This window comes from Zophobas morio, unplaced genomic scaffold, assembly GCF_036711695.1.
Source record: "Zophobas morio isolate AGI-343-1 ecotype UQ-CSIRO unplaced genomic scaffold, CSIRO_AGI_Zmor_V1 ptg000029l, whole genome shotgun sequence".
Lineage (NCBI taxonomy): Eukaryota > Metazoa > Arthropoda > Insecta > Coleoptera > Tenebrionidae > Zophobas > Zophobas morio.
In genome coordinates, this window is record NW_026972134.1 from 4,852,842 (window position 1) to 4,864,478 (window position 11,637).

The 11,637-nt window shown below is 35.6% G+C and overlaps 1 protein-coding gene, 1 long non-coding RNA gene and 1 other non-coding gene across 7 annotated transcripts; 2 read left to right on the plus strand and 1 right to left on the minus strand.

Annotated features, from left to right (window-relative positions):
* On the minus strand, nucleotides 1-1,947 carry LOC135137513 (uncharacterized). Of its 4 annotated transcripts, XR_010281837.1 has the most exons (5): nucleotides 1,714-1,944; nucleotides 1,587-1,655; nucleotides 1,378-1,534; nucleotides 869-1,237; nucleotides 1-810 (listed from the first exon to the last, which is right to left on the minus strand). It is a non-coding gene; the product is annotated as an uncharacterized LOC135137513 (long non-coding RNA). The 4 variants fall into 4 exon arrangements; XR_010281836.1 differs by having other exon boundaries at nucleotides 1,378-1,655; nucleotides 1,714-1,947; XR_010281835.1 differs by having other exon boundaries at nucleotides 1,587-1,939.
* An 832-nt stretch (nucleotides 1,948-2,779) lies between these two features.
* LOC135137533 (uncharacterized) lies at nucleotides 2,780-7,502 on the plus strand. 2 transcript variants are annotated; one of them, XM_064067220.1, is made up of 5 exons: nucleotides 2,780-2,978; nucleotides 3,025-3,531; nucleotides 6,456-6,634; nucleotides 6,683-6,948; nucleotides 6,994-7,502. In XM_064067220.1, the coding sequence occupies exons 1-5, from the start codon at nucleotides 2,891-2,893 to the stop codon at nucleotides 7,448-7,450; spliced, it is 1,497 nt and encodes a 498-aa protein (XP_063923290.1). In that variant the 5' UTR covers nucleotides 2,780-2,890; the 3' UTR covers nucleotides 7,451-7,502. The 2 variants fall into 2 exon arrangements, with proteins under 2 accessions (XP_063923290.1, XP_063923291.1); XM_064067221.1 differs by having other exon boundaries at nucleotides 2,890-2,978; nucleotides 3,031-3,531.
* Nucleotides 7,503-8,726: 1,224 nt separating this feature from the next.
* On the plus strand, nucleotides 8,727-8,800 carry Trnas-gga (transfer RNA serine (anticodon GGA)). The gene has a single exon. It is a non-coding gene; the product is annotated as a tRNA-Ser (tRNA).
* The last annotated feature ends 2,837 nt before the right edge of the window (nucleotides 8,801-11,637 follow it).

The following is an 11,637-nucleotide window of genomic DNA, read 5'->3' on the forward strand; positions in this document are numbered from 1 at the left end:
TTACTCAAAATGCTTGTATTAACTTTTCTTATCCTTTAAAACTCTAAAATGTGCATACACAACACAAACTGTACAATTTTATAGCGAGGATAATAATAAAAGTACCCTCTAGCTCATTCAAAGATTGTTATTACAACCTAACGTTGAAATTCAAGGACGACACTTTAAGGGGTACAAATACAGTTATAATATTGAATGTTACCTTTTCATTGCGAAGATGACTTTAGTCACTTTTAGTTCTGTGCGGGTGTTAATAAAATTATTTTTATCCTCATATTATTAATAGTTATTTACATCACACTTTATTAGAATATAACCAAATACAAGCTATTGTTCTGTATAAAATATATGCTTTTGATTTAGCAACATTTTGTGGGGGCTAACAAATCCCACAAAATTGTGCAACATGTAATATTTGTATAGTCTGTATTTATTGACTTCCAACCACTATCATCCTGAAACTTTCTCTTCGTACACCTGCATGTCGTAAAACCTATCTTTTGTTCGCCCTTCCCAATAATTCTTATCCTTCGAAGATTTCGAGTACCTTCTAAGAACCCTTTCGACACAACCGTTTCACCGCTCTCTACCGACCTGTCTTTTCATTTTCAAAATCACAGACAACACTCTTCACTTTTCCCTTATCTACTGAACCGACAACATTAAAAATAAATACACCACAAACGCAAGTCCTCTTTTAATCATCTGATCACACCACAATTCTTATCTGCTAATGAAGATATCTCCAATTTAAGTGAGAGGTACAACATCCCCACCATAATTAATAATTCCCAACCATCTCATAATGCCCTAAAAATAGATAGGATAGAGTACAAAGAGTTTGATTTAGCTGAACAAAATATCTTACGATAAATATGTGGATACTCAGTGAATGCATGCTTAAAACACTCTTCTCAGATATGCTGTGAATATACAAATGCATGTGGCAGAAATTCTAGAACTACATTATTGTCGTTTCCAAGCCCACAATTCTGAAACTTTATCTTATGGCAATCTTAATGTTTCGTATGAACAGTTTGCATATTACATTGAACAATTAGAAAATGCCTTCAGTAGATAATACACTTTCGCTTCAAGTTCCCAGACAACTTAAAAACCAGCTGGCCTTAATAGCATCCATGTAGTAATCTCCCCCTTGATTACCTTTTGTCATTATTTGTGCGATTACGTATATTTTATACATTGAAATTCCATAATAGGGAACTACAGAAGCAACCTAAAAAACAGAGTAAATTAATCATTTTGTCCCATTTATAGAGCATTTGCCAGTTTCATCGATTAATAATTAATTATAGCTGCAGAAAATCATCGGTTTACTTATCGATGTTATTTTTATAGAACTATTCCTGTACTTACCAATAGTATATTGTTTGTTAAAATGTATGTAACTGTAATAAATACATACATACATATGCAGTTAACATGACTTTTCTTTTATAATTTGAAACCATCGCATCATATTAAATTGAGGTTATCTCAGAGTTCGTGTTTTTCGTTCGTTATGTCACTTTTACTAGTAATATATTTAGTAACATTTAACATAGATATTAAGATATCAGGTTTACCACCACAAATGTTGTGCCCCCAACCGTCCTTTACGTCAAATTCTGTGTTCACTTCGCTCCCATGCATTTCTTATGGAGCATTCAAAAGCTGTCATATCTCTGTTATCTCTGATTAAACTATACTTACACCTAGGAGTAACAATGGTGTCACTCTAATCTATTGACAATTGGCCCTTCGGTCATATTTTACAAATAAATGAAACATACAAATCTCAAACACATGTGACTTTAACACTGGGGATTTGCATCCGCACGCTACGACTACTTGAAACCATCTGACCCTCCAGACGCGCCAAAGCTCCCCCACCTCTCTTCATGAAAAACGCAAATCCACATTACAATTAAAAATGTCGTTCTTTCTGGCGCTTAAATTTAATTTGAACCGGTACACTACAATATGCATCCAGAAACCTATTTGTAATTTGTTAAACAAAGAATTGTTATCCTGACTAAATGAATTTTATAAAATCTTCGAGCAGGTGGTTTACTTAAATAATCCTGATTGTTAAATTGTGTTAGCACTAGCTGACGGTTAACTCCTAGCCTGAACTGTGAATTTACGACGATAAAACAAATTTACGCCACGTGGTTCGCGTTGAACGAAAGTCCGCACTTTTTCCAATTAAAAAGCCACAAGAATTAGCCGCGCGGATTGGGGAAACTGGGCGACGTCGGTTACGATTGATTGTACTTACAGCGTCTTTTCAGCATGCATCCACTACACCGAACAGAAAGATAATGACTCACGCTTTCAACATACCGCCCTCTCCTACCAAGCCGCCCTTTAACTAAACATGCGCGAAAATTTTGATTCAAATTCGGTCACCACAATTATTATTAAGAAAAAATCCGATGTGTGTCCCACACTTATTGTAATATTTCCAAGATCAACCTTGTTCTCTTCAGCAGTGGATTATTTCAAACAAATCCGGTTCTTCTACAATTTGGCCACAAGTTGAAACAAAAACTGGAACTCATCTGGTTAATTAAAAAATTGCTTAATTTTTCCTTAATTACTTCAAAATCCACAAAATTTTTTAAAATGTATTTTGAGTTGCATTTCCAATTCATTCAGGTTCATTAGTACTACTTATCAATCATTCTGTATATTTGGTCTGACATTTTGCCGCTGTAATCAAGTATTCACTCTAATCCAGAGACAATCTTAAATCAGACAAATAAAAAAAGTTAATATACGTACGTCATTTTTGACAACATTATTCTTATACTTTTATTCATCTTCCTATATGATGGAATATACAATTCTAGAAGTATTATCTATTTTACAACAGTAAGTTTTCCAGATGGTGGAAAGTAGTAACGAAGAAAATCCCACGACTAACAAAGGGGTCAACGTCCACTCAGAATCCCTCCCTGCAAGAGTCCACACATGTAAGCCCAACTCCTCAAAATGAAAACACATAAGAATAATTCCTAGATTCAGAAACCGAAAGTACAGCATCCTCTCAAAACGGGACTGGCCGATCCACAACAGACATAAGAAACGAAATTCAAAATGTCCTCGATCTTATGGGTCCTTCTACCCCCAGCGTCATCACCTCGTGTATAACAAGTAGCGATGCAGAAAACGAAGACTCAATTATATCAAAAGAATCTATGAAAACACAAAACAGTTCTTTGAATCGTGACAGAAAAAACCGTTCCACTTTAAAATTTATAAATAGTGTCGCTTCTTCAGATATCACAAGGTGTTCGTTAAGTTTCTTGGATGAGAAAAAAAGTATGCCGACGAACGAGTCAGAAACGAAAGATTCCGTGAAGGCTGATGCTGGAACTATTTCGACTAACAATTTTTTGAATTATGATGAACTTGAACCTTCGTGTTGTGACCACGAGCGGGTGCTGGTTAGTCCCGAGTGTCTGTGTGCGATTTTGGAGATGAATAAAAGCCAGGCGCCTGTTACTCCTCCTAGGATATACGAAGGTTTGCTTCAAAAGGAGTTGGTATCATTTGTAGTTTAGGTCAAATAGGTTCTGCGAGTTGACACCAAAACGGGTTTCCTAACACAATATTCGTCTTTGACGTCTGTACTTAAGCGCAATTCAACGATTTATCAAAATCCGATAAAAAATATACCATGCAATTTAAAAATGTATAGGTTTACGTAACGATGCCGATAGGTATGTGTACTAAACCAAGCTTTCCCTTCAAACTACAAACAATGGCGTTTACAGAATTTCAATATCTCTGTCCATTCTCAAGATATAAAGCCGCGGATTTTTAACTGAAATAGGTACCTATACAGGGTGTCCCAGAATTCGCGCCATTCCCGTGAATGACATGTTCCCTGTCCCGAACTGTGCCGTAATTCGCAAAAAGAATTGTCCAGGCTTTAACCGTGTGAGAACTGGAAGGCGATTAAGTTGACCAATAGAGAGGCTGCTTTTATATCCGAACGTTTCTGGGTTCAAAGTTACCTATGCCAAGGACAAAAAATCCGGTAATACTAAAGTTGAATGAATTTTTTCCGAATCCCCCTCCGTCAACAAAAGGAAACAGAAGTGTGGTTATAAATTTAATCTTTTTGACAATTGTTTGTCATAAACTGTCACGAAGTTCATCATTGACCTGAACAGACGCTTCTGCGCCAAAGATGACTGATTAATGTACACTGAGACGTCAAGGTTTATTTTAAGGCAAGTAGCATGGGACAGAAGTTATTTCTGCTGCCATTCTAGTTAAATTGTGTTTAACTAGGCTGTACATGCCATAAAAGAAGCTGTTTCATTTCATCGTAGGCAAATAATACATTTATTACTATTCTACATAGTGTAGATATCGAAGAGCAGGTATTAGAAGTCATTTTCTTAGAGCCCCGTGAATAATGTGTTGTTCTTTTTAACGAAAAGTAGTGCATTTTCAGAATTCACTATGCATCATATCCCTGATATTAAGTTTATTGTTATTTCTAAAAAAAGAGTACCACATGTCCATTCAAAGAACGTTATTAAGTGTACTAAAACATAAATATCGCTTTTGATTAATCGGTGCTTATGATTTTCAATAAACAGTATCAATTTTTACCGAACAGCTTTGTTGCTGATACCTAATCCAAGCAACGAAAAAAGAGACGAGACTCCACTTCTCTGGTGTATTGAAATCATAGGCATCTGCTGTGGTGTCAATCATGTGGGGGAGATACTGAAAACGGAGACTTATTCAAGAATAATATTGATGTTGCACATGATGATTTAAAACAGTTTCTTTAAAGTTGTGAGTACTTTCTAGAGATTGAAAAGATACGAATAAAAAATGTGACAAAAATCGTTTAGTTGCATTTTTTTTTTTTAAGAACAATACAAACTATAAACAAATCAGTACCAATACCACTAAGATATTGATGTCTTAGTCATACTAGTACCTATAAAGAATATTTGGAAATGATGTTAATTTATGGAGAATGTAAACGCTCTGCAGCCACTGCTGTGCGCGAATATACAGGTCTTTTCCCCAACCATCGGCTCCTTGACTAGCATGTGTTTCGTCGTTTGTTGCATCCAGCAAAAGAAGATGGATCTTTTTAGCCTATTCGAAAAGGCCTTTCTGGGGCTACACGGATTATTATTATTATCCACATTTCGCTAACGTGAGAGCATATCAAGAGCAATACTATTAATCTATGGGCTGGAATCGGGTAGTCGGTTGGTCCCAGATGCTGCACTCTCGTGTAATGGTAAGGATGCAGTCTTCTCTCTTGAAGGATACGATGAGTAGTCGATCTTGAGCATCCACTCATTTGCTCTACGCAGCGGACACTTCTCCTAGGATCCGCTTCCATCAATATTATTCTTGAATAAGTCTCCGTTTTCAGTATCTCCCCCACATGATTGACACCACAGCAGATGCCTATGATTTCAATACACCAGAGAAGTGGAGTCTCGTCTCTTTTTTCGTTGCTTGGATTAGGTATCAGCAACAAAGCTGTTCGGTAAAAATTGATACTGTTTATTGAAAATCATAAGCACCGATTAATCAAAAGCGATATTTATGTTTTAGTACACTTAATAACGTTCTTTGAATGGACATGTGGTACTCTTTTTTTAGAAATAACAATAAACTTAATATCAGGGATATGATGCATAGTGAATTCTGAAAATGCACTACTTTTCGTTAAAAAGAACAACACATTATTCACGGGGCTCTAAGAAAATGACTTCTAATACCTGCTCTTCGATATCTACACTATGTAGAATAGTAATAAATGTATTATTTGCCTACGATGAAATGAAACAGCTTCTTTTATGGCATGTACAGCCTAGTTAAACACAATTTAACTAGAATGGCAGCAGAAATAACTTCTGTCCCATGCTACTTGCCTTAAAGTAAACCTTGACGTCTCTGTGTACATTAATCAGTCATCTTTGGCGCAGAAGCGTCTGTTCAGGTCAGTGATGAACTTCGTGACAGTTTATGACAAACAATTGTCAAAATGATTAAATTTATAACCACACTTCTGTTTCCTTTTGTTGACGGAGGGGGATTCGGAAAAAATTCATTCAACTTTAGTATTGCCGGATTTTTTGTTCTTGGCATAGGTAACTTTGAACATAGAAACGTTCGGATATAAAAGCAGCTTCTCTATTGGTCAACTTAATCGCCTTCCAGTTCTCACACGGTTAAAGCCTGGACAATTCTTTTTGCGAATTACAGCACAGTTCGGGACAGGGAACATGTCATTCACGGGAATGGCGCGAATTCTGGGACACCCTGTATATTAATATGAATTTTCATCTGAAGATGTGCGAAATGTTGTTATATTAGCTTAAAAACTTTGTTCCTTTTTTAATTGGGTACTTCAGTTACCCCACTTAAAGATTTCTATGAGTAATGTTGTTTTAAACTTGAAGGGACCCGTTCTACGTGCAAAAGCACAAGATTCGCACCCGTCGATTACAAAAAACGCAGCTTCTTCGAGTGGGTCAAGGAAAAATCCTCCGATTTGAAACTTAAAAAATCGTACTCCACACCTTGTGAACTCTACAGGGTTAATTTCTGCGGACAATGTGAAGACGGCACTCACCCCAAGGTAAAACTCTATAACTCCGAAATAAACACTCTCACTAACGTTGTCCAGCGAGTCATCTTCGACTTGGTAGAAGGCATCCCGAGACCTACTTCTAGCACAGTTGCAACCAACACCATACGACCGCCCGTCGAAAAACGTAAAACCAGTCGCGATCCTTCACCGAGTGCTTTACACTCTCGATGTACATTTAAGGACGAGAAAAACAACAAGAACGAAGCAAATAAAGGGAATAGCAAACTCCAGAAGAACGTTTGCTACGACAGTGAGGGTAACGCAAGAGTCGACTTTTACTACTTCGATCATGGGAACGCTCAGTGAGTTTGTTGTTCGAAATTTATACATTCTTATTTTCGTTTTAGGTATTTTCACACGACAGACACTCCCCCCGTTCTGAAAACCGAAATTCTAGCCGAAAAAACCGAAAGGTATACTACTAGATTCTGGGCTGAGTTTTTTGCGTCAATTCATGTAGGGGTGGCCTTCTGTGTTTCTTTTTTGCTGCAGTTGCTTAAATTTTTATTGTATAGTGTGATGCGGCCACTTTTTGTGGGTGTGATGCAGATGTCGTCGGATTATTTTTTTAAACCATTCCTCACAACTTTCTTCAATGGTCTGATTCAGCCACTGCTTATATTCTTGTACAATATTGCGACGTCGATGAGGGACTTGTGTGATCCTATTGCCGAAGCGATTGGTTATTTCTGCAGAGAAGTAGCTGTGCTACTTAAAGCTATTAGATTGTGTACTTATAAGAAAAATACAAGCGACGATAACGCTAATTCTGATTGTAATAAGAAAGCGAAATGTGAATACTGAGGTCTATAATTATACTTTTACTATAAGTCAAATAAATCTGTAATAAAGATAATTGTAGCCCCATATTATTTCCAACATTCTTCTTACTAGACAGTTATGACTAGAGTTATCTACGATCATTTGTCTCTACCCATATCTGTGTAATAAATAATTATCTAATAGGAACAAAGATCTGGAGAATAATTATGGATTATTTAATTATTGTCTTTAGAGTGGTTAGTACATTATAAAGTCTGGGAATGGTCGAGTAACTTTCTAACTTTGTTATTTAAAAAGTACTTTTTTTTTAAATTTGGTGTGGATATATAGTTAAAAAAGCGAATTGATTACAACAATATCAGCGAATTTGATGCGCAATGTCATCTGATTTTTTAAGCTGCACTGCTTTTGCAACTATAGCCTTAATATTTAATTCAATAATAAATAAGACATGAAATTTTATCAACAATTCAGATATTCAACTATTTTAAGAATAATTACACCCTACTTTCTGATACTAATATTGCTACTGTTTCGCCATAGGGATTCCATATTATTTTTTGTTAGGATGAAAACCTAGAGATGATTTCTGCGGTGGAAATAGCCTTAAGGCCCTATTTTAATTCCCACTACCTATCATTTTTTGCAGCAAATTGTTAACTTGAGCTTTAAATATTGTTCTGGTTAAAAAGTTTAAGTACATTGTCGAAGACTTTGATTTATTATTTTTGACAGCAAAATTTTAATTTAATCGTTAAACACTTTCATTGCAGTTTTTAGAAAATAAACAGAATGAAAAATTTAATATAAATGAAAAAAGTAAAAAATAATTTCACTGAAACTGCGTTTTTGATGTGCACAATCGAGACAATCTATCTGCTATAAAATTTTTGAATTGTGCTCTTCCTGGGTATGGGACAATGTGGAAATGCTGCACCAAAAAACAAGTTCCACAATTCATATTAATATTTCTAATTAGTTTTGAATAAACTGTTCTTTTTCAAAGTTTCTTATTTTGCGTCTTGTAAAATCTTTACAGTACTAGTCACGAAAATTCAATTTTCCTGCGCGTAGATACGCTGGGAAATGTTTGTATCACGATTTCCGGAAAACATTACAGCAAGGACACGTATGTCAATTCAGACACATTTAGTGTAATACTAAAAATAAAAGACTGAGGTGTACCGTTCTAGAGATTTGATCAATAAACAAGTACAGAGGCATGTTATTTTACATAATTTAAATCCTTCCTACTGTGACGGCACAATAACACGTCGGTAAGCAGAGAAGGATAAGTGGCCTCGTGGTCTAGCGGTTAGGATGCTTGCCCGGAGAGCGAGAGGCGTGGGGTTCGAATCCCACCGAGGCACAACATTTTTCTCTGCTTACCTTCACTACTATGAAACTTTCGAGAAGATGTCATCACAATTAATTGGGAGATTTCCCATTTACATTATATTCAAAATACACGTATAAAATTTGACAACACTCGGTCGGGTAGTTTTGGAGATTCTACCTAATAACAATTTGCACAACGGCAGACGAACTGAAACAGGAGACCTAATTTTTCGTACTCTGAGTCATGAAACGTCGAGATAACATAAAAGTAGTCGGTCACCCTCTGATGAACTCGACTACAATACTTCCTTTGCTTACGCTCACAAAGTAAAAAAAAATGGTCGAAGGTTGTTTCGATAGAACTTCTCCCGACCCTGAAATACAGTAAAACAAACCCAGTTTTTTAGAAAAATTATAAAATTTAGTAAGGTACGAGAATTTTACTTTTTTTATGAGAACCCTTATAAGTGGAAATAGAGATAATTATGTACCGTTAAAATAAATGTAAAGACGTGTGCTGCGCCTACATTTCAAACGAGTTTTTCCCTTACAAAATTTTGTGATAACGTCATAAATTTTTTGAGGGGGATAAACGGTTATATTTTGATTAAAATTTATCATGCTTACGATACGCTTAAAAGGTTTACAAGATTTCAAAGCATTTGGTTGTGCAGTTCCCGATTTAATCAATAAAATAAATTGACTCTTTCAATAACTTTGAGTCACACTGTATAAGTAATTCTAAAAACTATGAGTGCGTTGATAAACCACAAGTATGCAATCAGAATATTTTGCATATTTCAGAGAAGATTTATACGGCAAAATTTTGCTTTTACTATGACAACCTTAACATATTTTCGAGATTTCAGAGCATTCGCTTTTGCAGTTTCAAAGTTAAATTGCAAAATATTGTTATGCAGTTTTGAATTTTTTTCCAAAAATCTGGATGTCTAGGGTGAAAATTCGACACGGATTCACACATCACAATTGCAAGAGTATCTTATTTTATGAAATTTAAAAAAACTTACTATTATAAATTTTGGAGTTGGCGTCATCCCATTGGTGGTGGGTATGAGTAGCCAAATTTTAGTTAGCATTTAACCATCTACATGTTGGAATCCATACTAGGGGACATCTGGCCTAGTATGGCAAATATCAGGGAGTTTCCACCCTCTGCATTACTCAAGTACATTCAAGCAGTTGGGTGGCTTGACGAGTAGAGGAGCGGGAAAACACCCTGATATGGACTTGGGGAAGGTACAATGGGCCCAAAGGCGAGGCCTAAGTGCCGGCTGGCTACGGTCAGCCCCCATAAATTAAGAATCCAGAACCATCTACATGATATTCCTAATATACAGACAAGAATCGGTCCAGTAGTTTCGGAGATTATCTGTCTAATAAAAATCCTGATAGACGACTGACAGACAGACAGACGGAAAGTCTATGTCTTCGTGCTCTATGGGTCATGAAAGGTCGAGAAAACATAAAAGCAGAGAGTCAGCCAACGGATTCGATTACAATACTTCCTTCCATCCACAGTATTCTTTAACGTAAGGTTTTACCAATTTATCTAAAGTGTAATTGGAATTACGATCATAAATAAGTATAAGAAATCACTGATAAATTTTTTAAATTCATTTTTCTGTTGTACACATTTTTGATGCATCTTCTACACAGATCAGATGGAAAGAGTTCATATTCCAGATGCTCTGTAGCATAGGTGCTGTCTCACCAACACAAGTCTTTCTAATTAACACAATAAGCAAAGATTTTAAGTTTCTTTGCAAAGTGATATTTTGCTAATTCCGAGTGCAACACCTATCTTTATTTTCTACAGTTCTGATCTACTATCAGATTCTCGAAATACATTTTAAAATGCCGAATTTTTTTATTGAAAATCCACAAATTACATCTAGAAATTAGATTATGATTGATACTGTCAAGTACCTGTGAAAGCTAAGACTGAATTACAATGCTGTGCTTCTTCGCGGACAAGAAACGAAATTTAGGTTTGAAGTCGTTTTGCAACTAAACTGTCATTTTGCTTAAATAATGTACAAATACATACTGTGAAAAAACAACTAACATCTTGGAATAAAAAACTTACATTTTCGTGTTCTTCCACATTCGTTAAAATGAGTTTATAATACTCGTTTTACGAATTGATGAGCAAGTAAAAACATTATTGCTATGTATCTTTATTACGCAAATAAACTCATCGCTAGTTTTAAGAATCGTTACCAACTTACCTAATGTACTTGAAGCGATAACTAGCCTCAGATTACACGGAACGGCTTCTTTCTTCGTAAAGTCAACACCGCGAAAACACCTAAATAACCATTTTTCATCGCTTCACTAAATATTAATTTTTTTTTGGGTCGAAATCTACATAGTCATCCCACAATATTTACGCAAGCTGTAAAAGACGTTCCAGATAAATTCGACTTACAAACTGATGCTGCGTCCAATATCTTCCCAGCTGCGCTTATTACAATGAATCCGCTTCGATTTCCTTCAACTTAAAAAACTTTTATCATTTCTATTTGGAAACGTTTATTGCGATTTGTTGACGATGAAGTACAAAAGATATGGTAAACAATGACAGACCGCTAATAAATTTACAAAGCGGTTTTCGCTTACTGCCTGCAGTGAAATGGAATAATAACGTTTATTTTATTTGTACTCAAATCAACAAAGCTAACAATTTAATTATGTTATTTCACCGTAAATCGCAAATTTGTTTTGTAAATACTTCCATTCGGACGTCTATTTGCACGACGATGGTTAAAACAACTGCAAATAATTCGTGCGAATGTTAGTTTAATATCTGTCTGTCAATCACAACCGCTCATAAAAATAAAACTCTGTCG